Source organism: Spodoptera frugiperda, chromosome 19 (genome assembly GCF_023101765.2).
Source record: "Spodoptera frugiperda isolate SF20-4 chromosome 19, AGI-APGP_CSIRO_Sfru_2.0, whole genome shotgun sequence".
Classification (NCBI taxonomy): Eukaryota; Metazoa; Arthropoda; class Insecta; order Lepidoptera; family Noctuidae; genus Spodoptera; species Spodoptera frugiperda.
The window spans coordinates 5,926,178-5,952,212 of NC_064230.1; the positions used below are offsets into that span (position 1 = coordinate 5,926,178).

The 26,035-nt window shown below is 40.6% G+C and overlaps 2 protein-coding genes across 3 annotated transcripts in view; one reads left to right on the forward strand and one right to left on the reverse strand.

Moving 5' to 3' along the window:
- Nucleotides 1-730: 730 nt before the first annotated feature.
- Nucleotides 731-26,035, forward strand: part of LOC126911845 (monocarboxylate transporter 12-like) — a 42,979-nt gene continuing 17,674 nt past the window's right edge. Inside the window, exons 1-2 of the mRNA XM_050700819.1 lie at nucleotides 731-1,237; nucleotides 25,573-25,671. Coding sequence (XP_050556776.1) covers nucleotides 1,205-1,237; nucleotides 25,573-25,671 — 132 coding nt within the window. The 5' untranslated portion in view covers nucleotides 731-1,204. The remainder of the gene's footprint in view (nucleotides 1,238-25,572; nucleotides 25,672-26,035) is intronic.
- LOC118281887 (uncharacterized) lies at nucleotides 17,324-23,974 on the reverse strand. 2 transcript variants are annotated; one of them, XM_050700669.1, is made up of 2 exons: nucleotides 23,559-23,974; nucleotides 17,324-23,230 (listed from the first exon to the last, which is right to left on the reverse strand). In XM_050700669.1, the coding sequence occupies exon 2, from the start codon at nucleotides 21,192-21,194 to the stop codon at nucleotides 17,550-17,552; it is 3,645 nt and encodes a 1,214-aa protein (XP_050556626.1). In that variant the 5' UTR covers nucleotides 21,195-23,230; nucleotides 23,559-23,974; the 3' UTR covers nucleotides 17,324-17,549. The 2 variants fall into 2 exon arrangements, with proteins under 2 accessions (XP_050556626.1, XP_050556627.1); XM_050700670.1 differs by having other exon boundaries at nucleotides 23,555-23,974.

Consider the following 26,035-nt stretch of genomic DNA (forward strand, 5'->3'; position numbering starts at 1 on the left):
GCAACGACGTAGTAGATAGAAAGTTACTACGCTGTAGTAGAAAATGGCTACGCCGTAGTAGTTAGAAAGTTGCTACGCCGTAGGAGAATATGGCTACGCCGTAGAGCTGAGCATGTGAGAGGCTACTCCGTAGTAGAGAGAAAGGTGCTACGCCGTAGAGCAGTTAAACATGGTGTAAAACTGGTAACGCCGTAGGAGATGGACAGCGGCTACGCCGTAGCGAAGTTTAGATGTTCATAGAATGCTACGTTCATAGAATGACACTTGCTACGCTGCGTTACTATAGCTATACCGTAGCACGAAGCTTAGGTGCTTTTGTTATTTAGCTGTGCTACGAAGATGTAATAGCTAAACAGTAAAATTATGTAACCCTTTCTACTGATATAAGCTATGTAGCTGAGTGAGGAAGTTGCGTAGCTCAAGTATGCGGTGTATCGATAGTAGGGAAGCCATCCACAGCACGCATCTATGTGAAGCAATGAATACGATTGGTATAAGCCAAACGCATCCACAGCAACGTAGCATAGCACATCTCTGGTGGAAAAGCCCTCATACGAAGAATGAACAAACATAACACAAGACTTTTTTAAACAGCAACACTGTCTTAAAAGTCAGCGAACGAATGAATGAACGAACGAACGAACGGACAGTTTCATTCATTTCGTTCAATTTATCGATTATTCCACGGCGCAGACTCGAAACATCATAACTGAATTAGTTATACAGCTGCCACATCCGAAACAGTTACATTTTACACGGAAAAAATAACAAAATAACCAATTTTTTAATATAAAACTGTGCTACATAAAACTGTCAAAATAACATTCATAATATTCCAATTTGACAACCAAACATGTCGGTCGTTCAGCCGTAAAACCCATTTTTTTTTAAATAACAAAACGAAAGTTTCTACTTAAATAAAAAAAAGAAGAAAAATCAGTGATTAAAAATCAATTAATTAATTTAAATATTATTATAATAAAAAAGCATTGTTGTTTAATTTTTTTTGAGGAGAAAGTTTTTCTAAATCAGTTACGACGGCGTCTTTTAAAGATTTTCTTTATATAAAACGACAAATGTATACAGCGGCTAATGCCGTTGAGAAAAGTGCATTGAAATTAGTTTGCACGGAATCCGAAGATCATTTTAACTATATATCTTTACCTCCCGACATTAATAAACATAATAAACACAAACAGAAAATATGTCGCTGCCCAGAGAGTTCCATTTTAGCCAGGTAAGTTTCTTTTTTATATATAATTACCGTAAATATTAACGTGTGTTTCTTTTTAGGTAAAGGTATTACTTATTCTGCCTATAATGACATTTTTAAGCAAAGGTATTACTCATTCAGCCTGATATGTCAGTTGATATTGCGCCACATATTTCTATTGTTTTTATTAAAATACTCCCAAATGCGGCGAACTCCGTTTCGCCATCAATGGTTTTCCCTGTTTTCCTGCTTTTCTCTTGATTTTTTCCTGAATTTTCTTTGCTATAAACCTCACGGAGCCCGAGACCTTTCCAACGAATGCAAAACCGTGGAAATCGGTTCGTGCGTTCTGAAGAATCTGTAATGTCAGCTGATACTTATTGCGCCACAAATGTGTTTTTTATATTTTCGTTTTCATTAACATACTTGTAACTAAAATTCAAGGTTTACTCATGGAAATTAATGGAAAGCTCTACTATATTATCATTAGAACTTAAAACAGGATATTTACCATGTTTATTAGTTTTTGCGAGTTTCCGATATATCGGCACTGTTGCAAGCGCCATGATCACGGATGAACTCTCTAGTTCTTTAATAAACATGGTAAATATCCTGTTTTAAGTTCTAATGATAAATTACTAGTGACCATGTCAGTTTAAAAACTTTACTATTTTATTATAAAAAGGTCATTTGTTATCACTAGTACTTCCCGTGGGTGGCCTAAGACCCGGTTTAGGGACTTCATTATTTGTACAGAAACTAAACAGCAGCGCTCTCTGATAAACCTGAACCTTTTACACTGCGATCTCCAACCCGCCTGCCTGCGGAGATTATGGCAAACCCTCTTATGTAGAGGAGGCTCATAGTCCAGCAGTGGACTGTTGAGGGCAAGAGCCTGTCAAGAGATGATGATAAAACTAATGCTATCAGTTGATACTACGCCACAAAAATATAATTTATTTTTAAGTTTTTTTTTAAATTTTAAACTAGCTTCTGCCAGCGGCTTCGTCTGTGTTCCAATGTTTTTAATACAAATATGTTTCTGACGTTTTTAATTACGTCGACCTGTAACGAACTATGTAATGATATGTAAGACACGTGTTTTTTTTAATATAAAATAACATAAATAAGAGTGGGAGTGTGTGTCATCTACCCAATTGTAGATGACTAATTTTTATTTTAATGTCCGTCTTGTAGATTAGATGACAATACAATATTATGGTACCATCGAGCTGGTTTGACGATGAACCCTTGGACTGTCTTCTAGTAAACATATCAAGTTTGGGCTCATTAGAAACGTCAATTTCTCCTGATGACAAGGACATTGTGATTAGAAGCGTAAATGATAAATGATATTTATTTTGCAAATAGGTTACAATGTAACTCTTTTACACGTCAATCTCTTAAATAACTAGATGAGGCCAGCATATCCTATCGGACTACTCTGAGAAGAAATGCCGAAACATACTCAGAGGTCATAGTCTCTTTTAAAGTCCAGACAAAATCAATTAAAGATGTCGTGTTTTTAGTATTTTAACAAAGAATTTATGAAATACGTAGTGGGCAAATGCATTGTGCGCATTGACCCAGTTTGTGGGACATTGCTCCCTGGCCTTATATGTAGGTCTTTCAATAATACTGCAAAGGATTCTTTATAGGCATAGGTTATTCTAGAATTTAGTCGTAAATATTTCAAAGTTTATGAAATTTAAATTGGTTTAGATAGCATTTCTTTTAAAGAGTAGTAAAAATTTAATTTTTGGAAGGTGTTTTTTTTTTCAAATGTAGTTTGAACGTCAATTTAACATCACTTCTACTTTTATATAATAACTATCGTGAGACGTACTAAACTATACTAAAGTAACTAAATAGTAGGCTGCGCGATGTAGCAGCGTCCGCCCACGCTGCTTATGATGAAGAGTCCCCGAGAAAAAATAATTAGTCACTGCTCTAGTAAAAACCGAACATTATTCAATGAAATTGTGTGTAAACATCCTTTTAGTTACACAAATAGCTTAGGACAACAGTTTTCATAGCTAATTAAATGATTTCTATGTTAACCAGCCTTTCAGGTTCCAGGTGTGTATTCACAAAAAATATATGTACCAAAGAGTGTTCATGCCTGAAACAACGCTTAACTCACTTTTACGTAATTTCATAATTTTAAACTACGTAACAAAACACGGATTGTTACCCAACACACGGACTTCGTAATAAGAATAACATAACAACGTAACGTCACGCCTTTTATTCCTGAAGGGGTAGGCAGAGGTGCACATTACGGCACGTAATGCGGCTATACAATGTACACCCAGTTTTGCGTTTTGACCGTGGTAATTCGTTAGGTTGGCCTCAGCTCCGTATCGGGCATCAGCCCTTTTTTGTTTAAGGGAAAAAAAAATCCAATGACTTCTCCCGCCTAGGGTGAGGCGAGAAGGAGTGTCAGACTCTTACTGACTAAAACCACCGCGTTCCTACTCCTGCTTCGAGCCGGTGCCGCGGTAACTCGTTACATTGGCCTCAGCTCCATATACGGCATCAGCTCTACTGGTCCCATCTGTATCATCATCGGTCTTAGGGTGTTTCTTCAAAAAACTTTTATTTAACAAATCATTATTCTCCCGCGTTATTAAGCATCGTGGTAGCTTATTATCATCCTTATTTTTATTAGATTGGTTGAGAGCAGTGTCACAGCTTAATTTATTGAAACCAAATTTTGTGTTTCAATCAGCAGAATTGTTAATTTTTTTTTTTAATGTTGTCCCACACTAGGATTTTCTCCTGTATCGTGGGTGCGTTTACAAACATACAGGTTCACATACACATGACACCCAGACCCGGAACAATTTGTGGATCACACAAAGAGTTGTTCCGTGCGGGAATCGAACCCGCTACACGTGGCACGGCAGCCAGTTGCCCAACCGTGCAGTCTTTTGGTTTAGGAACTTGAGGATAATGATTTTGTTTCTTCAAATATGTTTTTTTTAAGAAACGCCCGGCAATTGCTTTGCATGCGGAACGCGACGCGTCGAACGAAAAGAAGGTTCTCGATTATTATTAGAACTTATGACGGGATATTTACCATGTTTATTCACTTTGGTGAGTTTCCGATATATCGGCACACACGGATTAACAGTAATCCGTGATCATGGCGCTTGCAACAATTCTAGTGTTAGTGACTATGTCAGTTTAAAAACTTATAGGTTCTCGATTTTCAATGCAGAAAGCATGACAAAGTATTGTAAAGTAAACTGAAACGAGCTTGTAACGGAAACGAGCAAGGCAAAGTAATAAATCAATTAATAATCGTTTTATTGATTTTTTAGTTGATAGTACAGGCAACAGATTGTAAAGTTAGTTGAAAATATTATTTTTTCGAGCTGGGAAAATCATCAAATGACTTCTCCTTCCCTGAGGTGAGAGGAAGTGTCAGACTCTTACTGACTAAAAACCACCCCGTTCCTACTCCTGCTTTTCGAGCCGGAGCCCCAGTAAATCCGCTAGGTAGTCCGAAGCTCCGGATCGGCATCAGCCCTACTGGGCTCCATATGTGGTGGTCTGATAGATAGATAATCTAAGCGATGTAGACCTTATAAAGTTAAAAGCCTGTACTAGGAAAATGATGATGGCTCTTTGAGGCGTAGAATCCTATACTTTTAGTATTCTTCTCAAAAAGCTGAAGACTTCCCTCGTCTTCAAAAATAGCCCTTGGTGTCAATCAGCTTCTATACAATAACGCAAGTAAGAATACAGACGAAAATTCAAAGATTTTTAGCAACAAGAGTCAAAAGACTGGCACAGGGTGTACTTTTTCATGGTTAACACATAAGTCACTGTAATTTAAAAACTGTAGGAGTTAGATTTTATTTTTATATTGTTCTGATAACAGTTGGAATCTTGTCAATCACCTGGTGCTATTTGGAGGTCCACTTCAGGGCCACCCTGTATGGTTGTATAACCCACGCAACTACTTTTAAAAGCAATTTTGAAAGCTTTGCTCTCTCACGACTTCGCGTGGGTGATAGTAGAGATTGCGTAGGAGAACTGAGCTAAATGTAGCTTTTCTCATTAACTGATAACACAGCTGAAGTTTCGTGAGATATTTTTTTATTGAATGAAAAGTGTGTGGGACGGCCATGCTTCGGCACGAATGGGCCGGCTCGACCGCAGTGATACCACGGCCTCACAGAAAACTGACGTGAAACAACGCTAGCGTTGTGTTTTGTTGTGTGAGTGAGGTTACCGGAGGCCCAATTAAAATCTTCCTAATCCCTGATTTCCCAACAACCCTTAAATTCCTAACACTCAAATAGCCGGCTCCGCACTTGTAACTGTTCTGGTGTTTTGGGATGCCATGCATATCTTTAGCAAAGAAAAGAAGCAGATATAGAACAAAGAATTTCATTAAGTAACATCCAAACCAAGTCATGATAACTCACTATCAGAAAAACATAAGTAAAACTGACTGCTTCGTTGGTCGAGTGGTCGCAAGTGCGACTGCCGGACAAGGGGTCTCAAGTTCGATATCTAGGTCTTTCAATTTTTCGGCCTTTCAAAAATTTTTCAGTAGTAGCACGGAGCCTGGAATTGCCGGTGTAGCTACATTGCTTACCATCAGGTGATCCGTCTGCTCGTTTACAGACTTATACCATAAAAAAAATGCAAGATTATGCAACATTTTGCACGATTTTCGCAAGCAGGTACAATACGTGAGTCGAGAGCCAAATCTTTTTGGATCCTCGCCACATTTCTTTGGAAACCAATTTAAAATATTATGTGGGGCGCCTTTTATTCCCTGAAAACTGAAATTGTAGGTGTGAAAACAGCAATACTTAGTTATGGTTATTTATACTGGGTTAAGCTTTTTTCAAAGATTGGTAGGTACTTTATTTTTTTTAAGGGGTGAAAATCATCCAATGACTACTCTCGCCTTGGGCGACGCGAGGTGAGAGAAAGTGTCAGACTCTTACTGACTAAAAACCACCCCGTTCCTACTCCTTCTTGTCGAGCCGGAGCCCCGGTAACCCGCTAGGTAGTCCGCAGCTCCCGATTGGAAGGTGCCTAGCATTTTTTTTATGATATAGGGGGCTAAGCTAAACGAGTGTGGGTCTGTGGACGGCGAGCAAGGGTAGTTTACCGCCCGACCAGAACCAGACCCGTGCGTACGGCGCATCGCCTTCCGCGTCCGCCTCAAAGAGCCATCAGACCACCACAGATGGGGCCCAGTATGGCTGATGCCTGATCCGGAGCTGCGGACTACCTAGCGGGGCTCCGGCTCGAAAAGCAGGAGTAGGAATGGGGTGATGTTTAGTCAGTAAGAGTCCGACAATCCCTCACGCGTCCTCTAAGGCGGAAGAATCCATTGGATACCATTGGAACCAGCCTTTTGGTTATCAGAAATATCATTCTCTTTAGCGGTTCTTTATTTAACTCAAAGTTCACTGAAGTATAGATCTATTTGTGAGATACAATATATTTTTTATTATGGCGCGTTCAGGAGTAACCTCTTATATAATATAATAAATTGATTGAAATCGTTGGACCATACAAGCCCTCTCCATAAAAGAGGGTTTGTACGCATTTGGGATGTTTTCGCTTGACGGGTGATGTGGAGATCGTAGTGTAAAAGGTTCAGGTTTATCAGAGAGCGCTGCTGCACAGTCTCTGTCAATGTGTAATCGCTTCGTTGGTTTCTATAACACCCGTGGGTAGATTGAGGGTTAGTTAGAAATATATTTCATTGAGAATGAATGTATTTTAAGACGCCCATAGAGTGCGGGCTCAAAACCTACCAACGGCAAGTACCAATGTGACTTTTTCCGAGTTATGTGTAGTTTTTAAGATTATTTAGACACCACTGACAAATGGTAAAGAAAAATAAGTGTAGGCTCGCCATTCTTCGGCATCATCGGAGTGATACTACGGCCTCACAGAAAACCGACGTGAAATAACGCTTGCGTTGCGTGAGTGAGGTTACCGACGGCCCTATCTTCCTAATCCCCGATTCCCTAACAACCCTTAAATTCCTATTGTATTTACCCTATTGTTTCGTGCGGGGATTGAGTGGCAGCCGGTTGCCCAGCCACTGTGCCAGCCGTGCAGTCACACTGTATGAGTCACTGTTTACATATGAACTGTGTTTGGGTTCATATTTTCTAATAAAATCCGTCTGTACCTCATTTTGGAATATTGCCAAAACATGTTTAGACACGCTTCCTAAATTGCGTCATCTTCAACGAATATTCTCGTCATTTTTCACACCAAATAGAATAAAATACATTCATTCACATCAACAGCTAATACCAAAGGCCACTGACCAAAGGCCTCTGCTCACACGGAGAAGGTTTGAGCATTAATCACCACGCTTGCTCAATGCAGATTGGCGATTTTCAAATTGTAATTAGAAATTATAAGCCCAGGTTTGTTTCGAACCCGGAACTGCGGTCTGCCTAGCGGGTTCCGGGGCTTTGACTCGAAAAGCTGGAGTAGGAACGGGGTCGTTTTTAGTCAGTAAATCTACTACTAGTCTGACACTCCCCTCCCCGGATGATATTGCTACCTCAAAAGAAGTTTAGTTTCGATGTTTTCCTTCACCGTTTGTCAATGGTCTCTAAATAATCTTAGAAAGTACATAGGACTCGAAAAAAGTCGCATAGGTACTTGACGTTGGTAGGTTTGAAACTCTATATAATAATAACGTCACTTCTCTTCGAAGGGGTAGTTAGAGGTGCACATTACGGCACGTAATGCCGCTATACAATGTACATCCATGTACTATAAATCCCATGTAATAGGGGTGAGCCTATTGCCATATACTGGGCACAACTCTAAACTCCGTGCTACTCTCTCTAAGCTCAATAATACTTTGCCCGATATAAGTTTTTAAACTGACATGGTCACTAACACTATAATTAGAACTTATGACGGGATCATGGCGCTTGCAACAGTGCCGAAATATCGGAAACTCACCAAATTCAATAAACATGGTAAATATCCCGTCATAAGTTCTAATTACTTTGCCCGATCCCTGAATCGAAATCGAGAACCCTAGTCCGGCACATCGCACTTGCTACCAGTCGACCAACGAGGCAGTTTGGAACTCTGACCATGCTTTATGTAAATTTGCTTACTAGGTCAGTTATTGTTCGGTTCACATTGCAGTATGTTGACCGCATTCCCCGCCCAGGGTTACAAGTTCATTTACCGAGCAAGTCAATCGACCTTGGTATTTTATTAATGCGCCCATGTGTAGTTTTTTTGATAGTGGACTTTATTTGTTACGTACCAAAGCTGGTTTTGCTTTGTACGGCGCATGGTGGATGATTTTTATTACAATGGCAGGAGTTTTTGTTTCCGATTGTCATTTGTTAAAATGTTTTTATAACTGTTGGCCTATTTTTTTGAATGGATTTGGAAGTGGCGCCCAACTGGGCCTCGCTTTTTTAATGTTGAAACTAATTCGAGTGTTGTGAGTACTTTAAAATATTATTGCTTCCGTACGATACCACGACTTTTTTTTATTTTTTATTTAAACCTTTACAATCAGGCAACTATGGCCCATAGATATATACCTTAAACTAATATAGATTTACTGAAAACCGACGTGCAACAACGCTGGCGTTGAGTTTCGTTGTGTGAGTGAGGTTACCGGAGGCCCAATTATCTCAATCTGCTCAATCTCCAATTCCCCAACAACCCTTTAATTCCTAACCCAAAAATGTCGGCAATGCACTTGGAACGCTTCTGGTGTTTCGGTAGTTCATGAGCGACGGCGATTGCTTACCGCAGATGATCTGTCTACTCATTTACCGACTTAACCATAAAAACAGGTTAATAATAGTGTAAAATAATATAATTTATCTGACTAGACTTTAGTAATCTTAGAACATCTCTGTCTACCCCCTAATCCAACAGACTGGGTATATCCTATTCTTAACGTCAACATTGTACATTTTTATTACAAGCAGCATAAAACTACTAAACATAAATTCTTATACAGGTCCCATTTGGGTGCCATTAGTTGAAATGGCGCCCAACCTGGGACTCAATGTACTTCGTCATCTAAGCATCTTTACTTACATAATAGCTTAAAAATTATACAGTATGGAGATCACTCATATGACTTAAATGAAACTACAAGTAGTACTCGTCCACAGAAGCATAATACAACTAAATATTTCAACGAAAACTAAAACTTTCAAACAAAATAAATAATGAAATTAATCAAGTATTAAATTCTGTGTGAACAGCTCCATGTACCTTGACCACAGAAGAGTTGTAATGTTGTAGGTTGTCTAGGAATGTTACGGACATGCGGCGCGGCTGTTATAATGCCGTATTTGTAAAGAGTCTTCAAAATATAAAGCAGTATAAAACTACTAAACATAAATTCTTATACAGGTCCCATTTGGGTGCCATTAGTGGAAATGGCGCCCAACCTGGGACTCAATAAACTTCGTCACTCAAGCATTTTTAGTATGGCTTAAAAATAAGGTTACAAAGATTATGTAGTAATATGACATTACACAATTAGCTTCTAAAGGGGTAGTTAGAAGGTTACAAGCTAAGTGCAATAGTTTTTACATTGTACTAACTTCTGTCAGCGGCTTCGCCCACGTTTCTGTGAGATAATAAGTAGTCAAACTGCCGCACTCAGAGACATTTAATGGTTACTTAAACTATTCCTTAGTAAGGATTTTGTATCGAAAACAATCGTTAAGGACTGGATTAAGTAACCATTAAATCACTCGGAGTACGGCGGTATGTGTTATTCCAGACCATAATGTACCCCTGTTTCAAATTTCACCTCGATCCCTTTAGTCGTTTTAACGGGATTGACTAAAAAAGGTTTGTGAACTTTCACATTTATAATATTACTAACTTTTGTTAAACATTCGCTTTATCCCGATCCCTTCAGCCGTTTTGGCGTGATTGAGTAATAAATTTTCACATTTATAATATTAAGTAGTAGTTTTTTTTCACAATTTGACTATATCTAACAGTCAACATTAGGATGATGCAAAGAGACAAGAATATGAGAGATCGGCTATTAATGACTAAGCATCTAGAGATTTTTTTTATAACGCCACGTCTTTAATCCCCGAAGGGGTAGGCAGAGGTGCACATTATGGCACATAATGCCAATGTACACCCACATTTCACAATTTATGTTGTAAGTCCCATGTAATAGGTGGTGAGCCTATTGTCATATACCGGGCACATTTTCAGACTCCGTGCTACCACTGAGAAATTTTCGAAAAACCGAAAAACGCCTAGTAATACTTCTCCCGTCCCGGTAATCGAACCCGAGACTCCTTCCCGGCAGTCGCAGTTGCAACCACTTGACCAACGAGGCAGACTAACGTCTAGAGATCTATATGTGAAGTCATATGATATTAAAATATGAAGATCTGTATGATATGAAAGTGTGAGTAAACGCACCCACGACACAGGAGACAATACATGTGTGGGGCAACGTTTTATAAAAAGGGATGAGTCACTAATACTGCTCAACCGACACGGCGATCGATCTTCGCTCACTGAATGAAGAAACGATGTCTGTAGCCACACCTAATGCTAGATTCCAGGGAAATGTGACTCATTTGTAGTGGTTTATTATATTTTATTTCTTTGAAACTTACTGCCTCGTTGATCAAGTGGTCGACAGACAAGGGGTCTCGAGTCCGATTCCCGGGTCGGGCAAGGTATTACTAGGCTTTTTTGAGTATTACTCGTAAGTGCGACTGCCGGACAAAGGGTCTATAGCCCGATTCCCGAGTCAGGCAAGGTATTATTGGGCTAAGATATTACTGGGCTGTTTTCGTTTTTTCGAAAATTTCTCAGTAGTAGCACGGAGTCTGGAATTGTGTCCAATATATGGCAATAGGCTCACCCCCTATTACATGGAACTTATAACACAAATGGTGAAAAGTGCGGCATTACGTGCCGTAATGTAAACAAAGGTGTAGAACGGATGGATGAAAGCAGATTTACGAAAGAAATATACAAGGCGGATATGAATGGGGCATTCTAGACGGACATATATCGACCAGATTGGCGATATATTAAAGAAGGGCCAAATTAAAAGTACCTTTAACCGACGAGCATGCATGAAAAGACTGATGACTGTTGATGAAGCGAAAGAGGTGTATAAGATTCAGGTTAGAATTTAAGGGTTGTTAGGGAATCGGGGATTGGGAAGGGGGGTAACCTCATTTACACAACGAAACACAACGCAAGCGTTGTTTCACGTCGGTTTTCTGTGAGGCCGTGGTTTTTTTTTTTTTAAGGACTGATAATCATTCAATGACTACTCCGGCCTTGGCCGAGTCGAGAGGGAGTGTCAGACCCTTACTGACTATAAACCACCCCGTTCCTACTCCTGTTTTCAAGCCGTAGCCCTGGTAACCCGCTAGGCAGTCCGCAGCTCTGCAGTGCCGAAGCATGGCGAGCCCAACCTTAAAACTTAGATTTTACAGACTTTGATTAAACTTACCCCAAACCGTATTTATTACCAAAGATTTTCTAGCAAATTAAAAAGCTGACATTACTAATCCTACTACTTTAATAATATCTGTCTAACTTTTATTAAATAAATGAAGTCATGACTGCCTCGTTGGTCGAGTGGTCGCAATTGCGACTGCCGGACAAGGGGTCTCGGGTTGGATTCCCGGGTCGGGCAAAGTATTACTGGCCCTTTTTCGGTATTTCAAAAATTTCACGGAATCTGGAATTATGACGTGTATATGGCAATAGACTCACCCCCTATTACATGGTACTTAACACAAATGGTGAAAAGTGTGTGTACATTGTACAGCGGCATTACGTGCCGTAATGTGCACCTCTGCCTACCCCTTCGGGGTTAAATGGCATGACGTTGTAACTGTATTACTAAAGATTTTCTTTAATTATTACGTTATCGGCTTACTCACGTAACTGTTTGACGAGGAACTCGACTAGTTTCAAGCCATGCTAGAGCCGCGTCGTGTGTCGCGGAATACTGCTCATGAATATGAGCCTCTAGCATGGCTTGAAACTAGTCGAGTTCCTCGTCAAACAGTTACGTGAGTAAGCCGATAACATAATAATTAATTTTGTATGTCTCACGAAAGTTATAATAAAATTAAAGATTTTCTTGCAAATTGAAAAGAAAATTATCTGACATTGCTGTACAACTTTAATGATATCTATCTAACCTTTTATTAAATAAATGGTATCGTGATGGCACGCTGTCGGCATCGACCTTCGATATGGATGCGTCATAGTAGCAGCTCGCTGGTAGATTATGTATTTACAAATTGGTTTTTTTTAAAGGTTCATTATTAATTGTAATTTGTATCTACTTTGTTGCCATGGATTTTTTTTTATAGTATTGTTGTGTTTTATGATTAGTGGGGTTTGGTGGTGGAGGGGGATTGGGAGTGCGACTGCCAAGTAAGAGGAGATTTTTTTAAATTTTGCCCCATTCTAGGATTTTCTTCTGTGTCGTGGGTGTGTTTTTGCTTAGCTTCTGTGAGAAAAACGATGTGAATCAACGCTTGCGTTGTGTTTCGTTTTGTGGGTGAGGTTACCGGAGGTCCAATTACTCCCATTCTCAATCTTCTCAACCAAACTCAACAAACCTTAAATTCTTAACAACAAAACGCCGGCAACGCACTTTAAAAAAAAAAACTGACTACCTCGTAAGTCGAGTGGTCCCAAGTGCGACTGCCGGACAAGGGGTCTTGGGTTCGATTTCGAGCAAAGAACTACTGGAATTTTTTCAGATTGCCAGTATATGGCAATAGCCTCACCTCCTATTACTTGGGACTAAAACACAAATGGTGAAAAGTTGGTCTACATTGTGCAGCGGCATTACGTGCCGTAATATGCACCTCTGCCTTCCCCTTCGGGGATAAAAGGCAAATAAAAGAGACTGCAAAAATTGCATTATAATAAAAGTATGTAATAAATAATGATGTACCGTCTACCGTCTGCCGTCAGTCGCGACAGCTCAGAGTAACACAGGCTAGGCGGCGACCGACGACCCCTCCGATCGATACCTGAGCTGCAGAACTTGTGTTGGTCGGTTATTGGGTGCTATACTGTCATGGTAGGAGCAATATTTAAGTTGGGAGAGCCATGCTTCGACACTGCTGGGCCTGCTCGACCGGAGTGATACCACAGCTGAGCAGAAAACTGATATGAAATAACGCTTGCGTCGCGTGCGTGAGTGCGTTTGCGTACGTGTTTCGTTGTGTGAGGGAGGTTACCGGAACCCCAATGCCCGCTATCCCAATCTTCCCAATCACCGATTCCCCAACAATCCTTAAATTCCTAACCCCCAAAAGGCTGTAACGCCTCTGGTGTTCGATTACCGGCTTGTTAACACAAAAAAATAGTACGTAATTTCCACCGGCTAGCACCACACACGCACAGTAACTTGGTGCATATCATCTTACCTGTCACCAGACAATATATAGGCTTTTTATGTATATTTTTTGAGGGGGAAAAATCATCCAACGACTTCTCCTGCCTTGGGCGAGGCGAGAGGAAGCGCAGACTCTTACCGACTAAAAAGTAGCCCGTTCCTACTCCTGCTTTTCGAGCCGAAGGCCCGGTAACCCGCTTTTATTTTTGAGGGGGAGAATCATCCCATGACTTCGACCCGTCTTGGGCGAGGCGAGAGGGAGTGTCAGACTGTAACCGATTAAAAACCACCCCGTTCCTACTCCTGCTTTTCGAGCCGTATATAGCCCCGGTAACCCGCTAGGTAGCCCGCAGCTCCGGATACTAAGGAGTAACTTAGTAACGAATAAAGATTCGTAATGCTTCACAATACGAATAAAATCGATGAGAATCCATCGCATGCTTGCTTCCAGTTCAGCAACTTTACAGTCGCACTAATGTTTAATTTTGTCAATAAAAATATATTTCAAGGTTCTTCCAACTGCATTGCCTCAATAAACTAATCATGGCACGGCTTTTAGTCCTCGAAAGGATTGGCAGAGTTATATCATAATCATTGCCTTACCAGCCACAAAACGTCTTTTTTTAAGGGTGGAAAATCATCTAATGACGTCTCCCGCCTTGGGCGAGGCGGGAGGGAGTGTCAGACTCTTACTGACTAAAAACCACACCGTTCCTACTTCTGTCCTTCGAGCCGGAGCCCCGGTAAAACCGCTAGGTAGTCCGTAACACTAGATCAGGTTTCAGCCCTACTGGGTGCAATCGGTGGTGGTCCTTTTTTTGGGACAAGCCCGCCATAACCTCCCACTCCGCTGCAACTCCTGTAAGCCAGGATCTACAGTAGATACAACCATGAAAACATCGGAACACTGAAGTCCAACGTCCCAGGGACATGAATGACTGTCTTGGATTCCGCAACGAAATAAATCAGAAGATATTATTAGAGGAGAAGAAAAAGAAAAACGATAGTTTCCACTTCCCTCGGTGAATTTAATGCAGAAATGCTGTGGTGGTCTGATGGCTCTTTGAGGCGCTTAGTCTATACATATGAAACTATTATTCCTAAGACTGCCCACGTACATAGGTTCCTCTACTGCCCACAACAAGGCCAGCTCTATATATTATTAATGGAAGACATCTACCTGATATTGATACAATACACTTTGCTATACTTAGACATTAATAATCTTTTACCGAGCTGTGGACACGAAGAGTTCTGTTCCAAGTATGTTTTAAAACCTTGATGACGCAGTACCAGTAGGGTAGTGAACTAGTGTATCATTATCATGATTACATACATACATACATACATAACCTCACGCCTGTCTCTCATGGGGGTAGGTAGATACAATGGAACGCCAATTGCCACGATTCTTACACACTTCTTTCGCTTCATCAACAGTCATCTGTCTTTTCATGCATGCTCGTCGGTTAAAGGTACTTTTAATTTGGCCCTTTTTTAATATATCGCTAATGATTACATACTTACTCCTTCTTAAAAGGTCGGCAACGCACCTGTAACTCCTCTGGTGTTGTGGGTGTCCACGGGCGGCGCTGATCGCTTATCATCAGGTGACTCGTTTGCTCGTTTGCCACCTAATCCATAAAAAAAAAAAACATTTCATCAGCCTATAAGTGGCCACTGCTGACCAAAGGCCACGTCTCACACGGAGAAGAAATAATGAATAATGTCTTTTTTATAGAATAAACCGGTAAACGAGTAGATGGATCACCTGATGGTAAGCAATCACCGCCGCCCATGGACACTTGAAACACCAGAGGCGTTACAAGTTGCCGGCCTTTTGGGAGTTAGGAATTTAAGAGTTGTTGGGGAATCGGGGATTAGGAAGATTGGGCTTCCGGTAACCTCTCTCACACAACGAAACAACGCAAGCGTTGTTTCACGTCGGTTATCGGTGAAGCAGGAGTAGGAACAGGGTGGTGTTTAGTCAGTAAGAGTCTTGATTAGCTCAAGGCGGAAGAAGTCATAGGATGATTTATTCCCCCAAAATAAAGCGGATAAAAGCTATTATAGCTAGTATAGATACAGAGTGTCCCTAAAGTCGACGTACAAGTAGCACCAAGTCATCGGCACGGTCAGTCAGTCACAACAGTTATCAGAGAATTATGTTATTACTTTTTCGTAGATAACAAACACGTAAGTCACTTCTTAAGACTAAAGACTTCAGAGACACCCTATAAAGTTCAATTCCTTCCATATTGTTCAGAATCAGATAAAAGATTCACTCGTGCGTTTAAAATAGAAAACTGAATCGATTTCTACCGACTGAAGCGAGCGCTCCAGCCAATCGATACAGTACTGTCAGCTTGGTAATTAAGGTTATATTGTGGTATGACTCATCGGAGTATCGTTCCTGCTATGCTGCGGAGGGGTCGACAGAGTGGCACGTAATAAATGTATCAATTTATTGGGTCAGTTTATACTAGCGCAGAGTCGAAGTCGTGTAACAAAATACATCAAGAAGCACTGAAGAATACAGGTTGAATAGAACTTATACACAAAAGTTTCAGCTTAAAATACGTTTAAAAAAATTGGTACCAAATAATTGGTGTAGCTAGCGAAACATTTCTTCTGTAAATCTGATCGCCTAGTACCTATCTACCTAATTTTAATTCGCATGAAAAAAAAATGGAAAAGTTCATAACTTGGTACCATGAAAACATGAGTTTAAAAAACCCCTCCCGTATCGTTTGTTATGTTATCTAGAAACCGTGCACTTGATATGTATACCCCCTTTTTGTTACACCGTGTATATTTCCGTACTAATAACAATTAAGTTAATTTAATACAAAATTTTTGAATTAAATTTAACCTGTCACGCGCTACAGAAGTGTAGGGGAATGCTGAGAGAGTATTTCACTACATTCCTTCGGGAAAAATATTAATATCTAAACTCATACGGAGTCGCGTGCGAAGCTAGTATATCTATATACAGGAGAGGTCAATACCTGACGTACTTATCTTTTGACATTATAGAGAAGAGGCCGTGACCTCCGTTGTGACTGAAATAGCACTTTAGAGCTCACAAATTAGGGACTATAATTGAATGGACGGAGTTCAGTCGCACACACCTACGTTTCTGAAATAAATTGACGTTAGTACAAGGTTAGCTTAGAGGATATACAGTATGGAGATCACTCATATGACTTAAATGAAACTACAAGTAGTACTCGTCCAGAGAAGCGTAATACAACTAAATATTTCAATTTTCTAACAAAATAAATACCGTAATTAAATAAATCAAGTATCAAATTCTGTGTGAACAGCTCCATGTTCCTTGACCACAGAAGAGCTGTAATGTTGTAGGTTGTCTAGGAATGTTACGGACACGCGGCGCTGCTGTTATAATGCCGTATTAGTGTTCGAATATGCTCAAAGAGAATAATGCACTTTTTGGTTTACCTACTGGGCCTATTTCGCTTATTGTATATCGTCAGTCAAGATAACACATAAGTATGTGGTTTTTCTGAAATAAATTTAAATCAAGTCCGAGGTTAGCTCTCCGTTAGTGCAGTGAATAAATAAACTGATATTAGGGACTTGAAATCTCCGGGGCTGCAGACGAGGGGGGAAAATAATCCAATGACTTCTCCCGCCTTGGACGAGGCAAGAGGGAGTGTTGGCGAAATAAAATAGCGGACTGTATGTATAATAGTATATAGGTTCATATAATAAGAATAAGATAATAAGAACGCGCGCTTCCTTCCGTGTCCCATGAGTCAATGTGTCACTGCGCGCGCGGGGCAACTCGCTGCGCCTCATCCCCCGCTCCCCGCAAGCCTCTGTCGTCTCACGATATGTATCCTCTTTCATATGTTTTGTCACCAACATACTCCCCGGGTTGAAGTAGGTAGGAAGGCTGCTGGTTCAACAATCAGGTTCTGGAAGGGGACAAATGTTATTAAACGCCCTTCGAATAATGGTTCCTCCTTTGATCCTTATATCGGCGACTCGAGCGACTTGATCCTGAGTTCCTGGGAAAACGGCCACACAGCGACCCAGGGCCCAACGTAGGGGAGGAAGCGCTTTGTCCTTTATAAGGACTAAAGAACCCAATTTGAGTTCGCCAGATGCAGTAGGCCACTTTGTCTTTTGCTGTAGAGTGGTGACATACTCGTTGGAGAATCGTTTCCAAAAATGTTGCTTGACAAACTCGATTCGTTTGTATCTCTCAAGACTTGTTATCCTTTCTGTCAACTGTGAATGTGGAACTGACACAAGTGATCGTCCTATTAGGAAGTGTGCGGGTGTCAAAGGTGTGAAGTCTGTAGGATCAGAGTTTAAAGCAGTTATAGGACGTGAATTAAGAATGGCTTCCACCTGAGTCAGACAAGTGTGCATTTCTTCATACGTGAAATGGGTAAGTTGGAGTAGCCTACGAAGATGATATTTAGTGGAACGGACTGCAGATTCAGCCATACCATTGAAATGGGGTGTGTAACTCGGAATGAAGAGGAACTCTATACCCTCTTGAGCGAATGCGGAACTGATTTGGGAACTTGAGTCCTGTAAGAAACGGTGTAACTCGTTACATGTACCTACAAAATTAGTCCCATTATCTGAGGTTATACTTTGAGGCTTCCCTCGACGAGCCACAAACCGATTTAGAGCAGCCATGTATCCCTCTTTAGTCAGATCTGTGACAAGTTCTAGATGAACGGCCTTTGTAGCTAAGCAGACAAAAATGGACAAGTAAGATTTTATTAGTTGGCAACCTCGACCTTTGCGGTTAGCTATCATGATCGGGCCGGCATAATCCACCGAACAATGTAAAAAAGGGAATTCCAGTGTAGTTCTGGATTCAGGTAACTGCCCCATAATAGGCTGGACATTGCTGGCTTTAAATCTGAAACATTTTATGCAACCCTTTGTTATAGATTTAGACAGATTCCTTCCTCCCAAAGGCCAATAAGTTTGACGAATACTGGACAGCAATAACTGAGGTCCAGCATGTAGAAGTTTCAAGTGATGCATATGAAATATAATTTTCGTTAAATGATGTTTTCCACATAATAAAATAGGATGCTTTGTGTCATAGCTATAAGGTGAGTTATCAAGTCTACCGCCTACTCTCAAGATATCATTTGAATCGATGAATGGGGTCAATGATATTAATTTATTTTTCTTCGGTAATGAATGGCCTGATTTTAAGATAAGATATTCATTAGGAAACATTTCTAACTGAGCAATATGTATAATAAAATTAAATGACCGTTGCAATTCTTCACAAGAAAGATGATCGCGGAATCTGTTTGTTTTAGTTTTGCAGTTATGAATAAATCTGTATATATAGGCTATGACTCTTTGTAAACGTGTAAATTGTGAATATTTAAGTATAAGTTTTGTAAATAGTTTATCGTCATCGTTTTTGTTAACATTATTATTTATAATAAGACAAGGTTGGAGATCCGGTAGGTCCCGTTTCTGGGTCTCATTAGGCATTTGTGGCCAACTATGCTCTGATTTGAGTAGAAACGATGGACCGGACCACCATAACGAGGCGTCGCTGATTACATCAGCCCTCACCCCGCGAGAAACGAGATCTGCCGGGTTTTCCTTGGACGGCACGTAGCTCCACGTGTGACCACCGGTGCTCTCCTTGATTTCATTAACACGATTACGTACGAATAGATTAAGTTGATGTGAAGGAGTGGACAACCACCCCAGTACAATCGTGGAATCGCACCAAAAGCGACACATGTTAATGTTTAATTTAAGTGAATTTTGCACCTTCGTACACAGTCTTGCACCTAATAAGGCCCCACATAACTCAAGACGTGGGATAGTTGTGGGTTTAATCGGCGCAACCTTGTTTTTCGAGACTAAGAGCTGAACACGCACAATCCCTGAGTTACACACAGACCTAATATAGACGCATGCCCCATACGCACTTTGAGAAGCATCTGTGAATATATGGATTTCAATCTTTACACAAAGATCACTAAGAACCCAACGAGGTATTTTTAACTTATTAAGACAGGATAATGTGTTAGCAAAAGAAGACCAGAGATGTAAAATATCTGACGGCACTTCTTCGTCCCAAGAGCATTTATTGACCCATAATTTCTGCATAATTAACTTAGCTTCGACAACGCATGGCCCAACAAGGCCTAATGGGTCAAAGATTTGACTTATAATAGAAAGAATATGGCGCTTGGTAACCTTCTTATGAAGTTCAATATTAATTGAAAAAGATAAGGTATCCTGCTGACAAAGCCAATACAAACCTAATGTTTTTGATGATGTGTTTATGTTGTTATCAGATAGATCTAAAACTGTATTTGAATCAATAACTTGACCTGAAAATAGCTCTTTAATAACTAATGTGTTATTCGATTTCCACTTGCGAATATTAAATTTTGCCGAGTTTAAGGTGGCAGTAATTCCTTTACATAAATCTATAGCTTCGCTTACAGTACTAGCCCCACTTAATAAATCGTCACAATAGAAGTCGTGAGCTATACTATATTTGACGCTATTATCGCTGACTGTGGATGCCAGGCTAGTCAGACATTTTGTCGCAAGGTATGGCGCTGAAGCGGTTCCTTGACAAACTGTATTTAGTGTATAAGTTTTTAAACGATGCGATGGATCAAACCTAAATACAATTTGCTGTAATGAGCGTTGACTAGGTACAATGTCAATACATCTAAACATTTTTTCAATGTCTGCCGATACTACGATTTTATGCTGGCGGAATCTGAGGAGAATCGATAAGAGATCGTCTTGGACTGTAGGACCGACCATCTGAATTTCATTGAAGGAAATTCCTGAAGTGGTGACGGCAGAAGCGTCGAAGACAGTACGCAACTTTGTCGTTGTACTTGACTCCCGAAGTACGCCATGATGAGGAAGGTAGTAGTTGGCATTGTCACTGTATGGAAAAAGAACTTTATTTTCAGTCATGTGGCCTAATTGCTCGTATTCTTTCATGAAGTTCAAATATTTCTCCTTGAATATTGGTTCTCGTTCAAATTTTCGTTCAAGCGATAAAAACCGTCGCTTCGCCATCTCAAAAGAATCGCCTAAGACCTGTGGATCTTGCTTGAGAGGAATGGTGACGACAAAGCGACCATCGTTATTTCGAGTCGTGTTAACGGCAAAACTGTTCTCACACGCACGTTCCTCCGCGGATTGAGAATGCTCAAGAGAAACACTATCTACTTCCCAAAAACGAGTGAGATCAATATCAAGTTGTCCTTGAGTAAAAAGACATTGACTGAATGTACCTTTCGGGCTCGAGATGTGACCAGTGACTATCCATCCTAGCTCCGAACTACGTAACATAGGTTGATGCTTGCCTAGGCTAATTCTTTTGTTACCTAGAATATCCCAAAAGATATCTGCCCCGATAAGAATATCAACCTTAGAAGGTATATTATAAGTGGGGTCAGATAAACATAAGCCAGCTGGAATTTGAATATGTCGTGTGTCAATGTATGTGATCGGTACTGCTGTGGTTACGTTGGTAAACACATAACAATCAATGTTAGTCCTATAGCTAGTATTCATTGACTCAATTGTGAGATTGCAAGACTGTGTACTATGGGATACATGATTATTAAAACCTGATACCGTGGAGCTCACGTTCTGCCTCGGCAAACCCAGCTTACTGCAGAAAGCTTCGGAAACGATATTTATTCCACTACCGTTGTCCAAGATCACCCTGGCGGTGTGTTTGTTGCCTTTGCCGTCAACCACCCTCACCAACGCTGTGGAAAGGAAAACACGCGTCGGAGTAGTAACCGGTACGACATCAGTCTTCAATACAATGTCTTTTGAAGACGTAGATGACGAATCGCGAGAAGCAGATTGCTCAGATTTTTCCAAGTGTAAAAGAGTGTTGTGCTTTTCATTGCAATATTTGCAGTGTGATAAAAAACATTTCTTTGCTACGTGACCAAAGCGCAAACAGTTTAAGCACACCTTATACTCTTTTACCTTTGAAATCCGAGATTCTACAGGAAGACTTCTAAACGATTCGCAATTGAACAGCTGATGTGCCTCATCATCACACAATGGACATGATTTACGTTTATAATTTTTATTTTTATTATTAGTGCTTTACATAATCACGGGACCACAGGGTCCCGGACCTTTGGAAGGCGTACGAGGGGCCGAAGCCAACTCGCAGAGGCCCGTTGAACAATTTTAATCTAAATGTAAGGGGACATCAGCCGGCGATTATCCCTGTATGCACTATGGGGGTACACCAAAGGATAATCCCCGGTTGATGCAGGACTATTGTGAGATATGGTAAAAGGAAATGATAGGGATATGGGTGTGGGTGGCTGTGGAATAGTTAACCGGTTAACTATGGGGACTATGGCCCCTGCCCCTGACCAATATTGAAAAATACGGATAAACAGGCAGGGGGTGACTCGCAAACTCAATAGTGGGCCCCCGGAAACGGCCGCTAGCATGTAGCGACAAGGGAAGCAACATCCGTTGAGCTGCTTGAGGAAGGGGAGGCATCCCACGGCTATCAGAGCAATCCCGGAAGTACGGTCAAGACCCCTACCAGCATCTTACTGGGATACGTCCTTCCCCCAAGTGGAGCTGAAGGCAACTCCACTCTTGCGAATCTCCACTCAAACCAGCCGATTAAGGCAAGAGTGAGGTAGGAGAGGCCACTCCGGATAGTCACGAGTACCAACCGGAGTTAAAAAGTAGGGCCTCTCCCGGGAGTCAGGTCCGTGGGGTCGCCACTGCCCAACAGCTCGCCACAAGCTGCCTTGCGGACTATTATTAGTGCTATTATTATTATTTATTACTAAACTTTTTGCTTTTACAGGTTCTAATTTTAATTTATTATTTTTACTATTTTCTTCTAAAGTTTCTAAGATATTGGCTCTTTGACTTAAAAATGTTATGAACTGTGATAGGGTTGGGGACGAAGTCAATGTATTTCTATGTTCTTCCCACTCTCGACCCGTCACACTATCAAGTTTATTTGACATCATATAAATTATAATCGTGTCCCAAATCGGTTCATTCAATGATGCGAGAGCCCTAATGTTCTTGTTAGTTACATCAATAAGATTTTGAATCGACTTACTTGATTCCGATCGAATAGGTTCTATATTAAACAAAGCCTGTAAGTGATTATTTACTAGTAAGCGGGTATTATCAAATCGCTCACACAATAATTCCCATGCAATTTTATAGTTATCACCTTTAAAGTCGATGTTTTTAATAATCAGAGCGGCATTTCCTTGAAGAGAAGCCCGTAAATAATGAAATTTATTAATATTATCTATGCGATCACTGTTGTGTATAAGAGAAAGGAATGTGTCTTTAAATTCGAGCCAGTCCTGATAGCCACCGCTGAAATGCGGTAAGTCAATTTTAGGTAGCCTAACCAAATTTCTTACTCGCCCACCTGATTCTGCGTCGCTGAACTCCGCCACAGATTCGCTGTCCTTCCTCCCGGCAGCAAGCAGGCTCTTGGCTCGGGCCACAAGCGGGTAGTAGTCGTTGTCAAACTGCACACGCTCCGCGGGAACCTCCTCGACTGGTGGCTCGTCAGATAGGATCTCGATTTCAGTCTGTAAGGTGTCGAATTCCTCGTACAAGGGCTCAATATTTCGTAAACGGCACTGTATATCTATGATTTGTAACTCCGTTAAGGGTTTAGAAGTTTCAATTAATTTTATATGATTGCCAAAAATAGTAATTTTAGATTTTATAGCAGAGCGTTTTTTAATTAAAGTCTTAAGTTCAGACATGATGCATGCATTTGAATGAATAGTATGAAGAATGCACAAAGCACCGACTCAAGTTTTAGCAAAATGGACATTAAATTGAGAAAGGAGAATATGAATTTTAATAGCAAAGAGAAGATGGAATAAGAGGAATAAATAGGAACGAACTCACAAAATGTCTTATTCTTTATCCACAGTGACTTGACGGATTATTCGTCCTTCACATGTTTTTCCTTTTTTCCTTGACCTTCTCGAAATTCGAAAATTGACGTAATGGCCGCCGACCGACGCACATGAATTCTTGATTTCTTGACACGGAATATTCTCCAAAAAAGCCTCAAGACGTCCTTAAAATCCTTCTTCACGGAGAGAGGACCACTTTGTTGGCGAAATAAAATAGCGGACTGTATGTATAATAGTATATAGGTTCATATAATAAGAATAAGATAATAAGAACGCGCGCTTCCTTCCGTGTCCCATGAGTCAATGTGTCACTGCGCGCGCGGGGCAACTCGCTGCGCCTCATCCCCCGCTCCCCGCAAGCCTCTGTCGTCTCACGATATGTATCCTCTTTCATATGTTTTGTCACCAACAGGGAGTGTCACTCTTACTTACTAAAAACGACCCCGTTCCTACTTCTGCCTTTCGACCTAAAGCCCCGGTAACCCGCTAGGCAGTCCGCAGCTCCGGATCAGGTATCAGTCCTACTGGGCCCTATCTGTGGCGATCTGCTGGCTTTCTGAAGAGCGGGGAATGCGACACGCCGTACGCACAGGCCAGGAGGCCTACTCTAATTCAACGAAAAACGAAGTTTCGTCCGAAACTTCGCAGATTTCGTACTACAATTCCATTTATTGCGAACTTTCGTGAAGAAAAATTAACGAATGAAATGAAGTTAAATAAATAGGGTTAGATTTTAAATTAAAAATAAAACATTATTTAAAGTAATTTCATTAGTAAATCAATAAAACCTACGGCCGAAGATTAACCGAAACTTCGCATTCGAGAACCGGAGTAGCCCTACTGTTTTTGGTCGGGCGGCGAGCTACCCTTGCTCGCTCGCACTCTACCTACCCCTGTGAGGAATAAACAGCGAGATATTATGTGTTTATGACTTAAGTTTAGCTATATTTAGCTACAAGCGACACTTCTAAGTATTCTTCACACCGTTCAATCAAATCTATGTGTTGATTTCATAACGTTTCCACTAAGCATATATTATTATGTAGGTGTAGGTGTATGCTGTTATATTCCTATTCCGAAGGCGTAGGTAGGATTAATAATACATAATTACATCTATACTTAGGCCAAGATTGAAATGAAATGTTTGTAAACAACCGGTAAGAGTACCACTACCAGCCACCTTGCAGATATCGTCTCTCTACCTAGCTGGAGGGCACCCTACACTACGCTTGCCTAGATGCGGTCTCCACTCTAGAACGCATTTACTCCAACAATCATCGGATCTTCAACAAATGTGACCGGTCCACTGCCATGTTAGCTTGCTAATCCTTAACAGTAATTTGTGGATCACCAAAGAATAGGGATGAAGACGGGGTATGAAAATTAAAAATCTAATTAGTCCGTCAGTTAGGTAATGAAAAAATATTAGACACGTATTTTTTTATTTTGTCATATATGATAACAATACTTAGATGAAACGAATCAAAGTTTAGGAGTGGGAGCGAATACGTCATTTCTACGTATAAAACGTACCTAGAAGTGACGTCACGCGATATTTCAAATCGATATATCTTCGAAAGTATTAGTTTCCGTAACAAAATAAAAAATACGTGTCTAATATTTCAAAATAATCTACAAGACGAACATTAAACATGACTGCCTCGTTGGTCGAGTGGTCGCAAGTGCGACTGCCGGACAAGTTGTCTCGGGTTCGATTCCCGGGTCGGGCAAAGTATTACTGGGCTTATTTCGGCACGGAGTCTGGAATTGTGTCCAGTATATGGCAATAGGCTCACTCCCTATTACATAGAACTTATAACTCAAATGGTGAAAAGTGGGTGTTCAATGTATAGCGGCATTACATGTCGTAATGTGCACCTCTGCCTGCTCCTTCGGGGATTAAAGGCGTGACGTTACGAACATTAAAATGAAAATGAGTCATCTACCGTATTGTACGTTTCAGATTGTATTTTTTTTTAACAAATCATATTTATTGTCCCCAGGAGTTGTCAAAGCTTGAGAGTCAGCTCGGATCCTCGGCGCCACCGACATCAACGGCTCTCTCCTGCTCCATCGACCTGCCTACAGATGTCATCTCAGAGGTAAGGGAGCATCTATTCATTCATATATCCATTTGACTGCACGGTTGGCGCGGTGGCTGGGCAACTGGCTGCCGTACAACGGGTAGCGGGTTCGATTCCCGCACGGAGCAACTCTTTGTGTGATCCACAAATTGTTGTTTCGAGTTTGGGTGTCATGTATATGTGAACTTGTATGTTTGTAAACGCACCCACGACACAGGAGAAAATCCTAATGTAGGGCAACGTTTTTAAAGAAAAAAAAACAATAAAAAAAAATCTATAGATTTAAATAGATTTAAACGCAAATTAAAATTATATTACTTGGACACTTTAAGTTTTTAAAAATGTTTAACATAGTAACATAAGTTAAAGCTAAGCAAGTGTG

What these genes read in the sequence shown, in the direction of transcription:
- LOC118281887 (XM_050700669.1), bottom strand. Translation starts at nt 21,194, where the DNA reads ATGAATACTAGCTATAGGACTAACATTGATTGTTATGTGTTTACCAAC.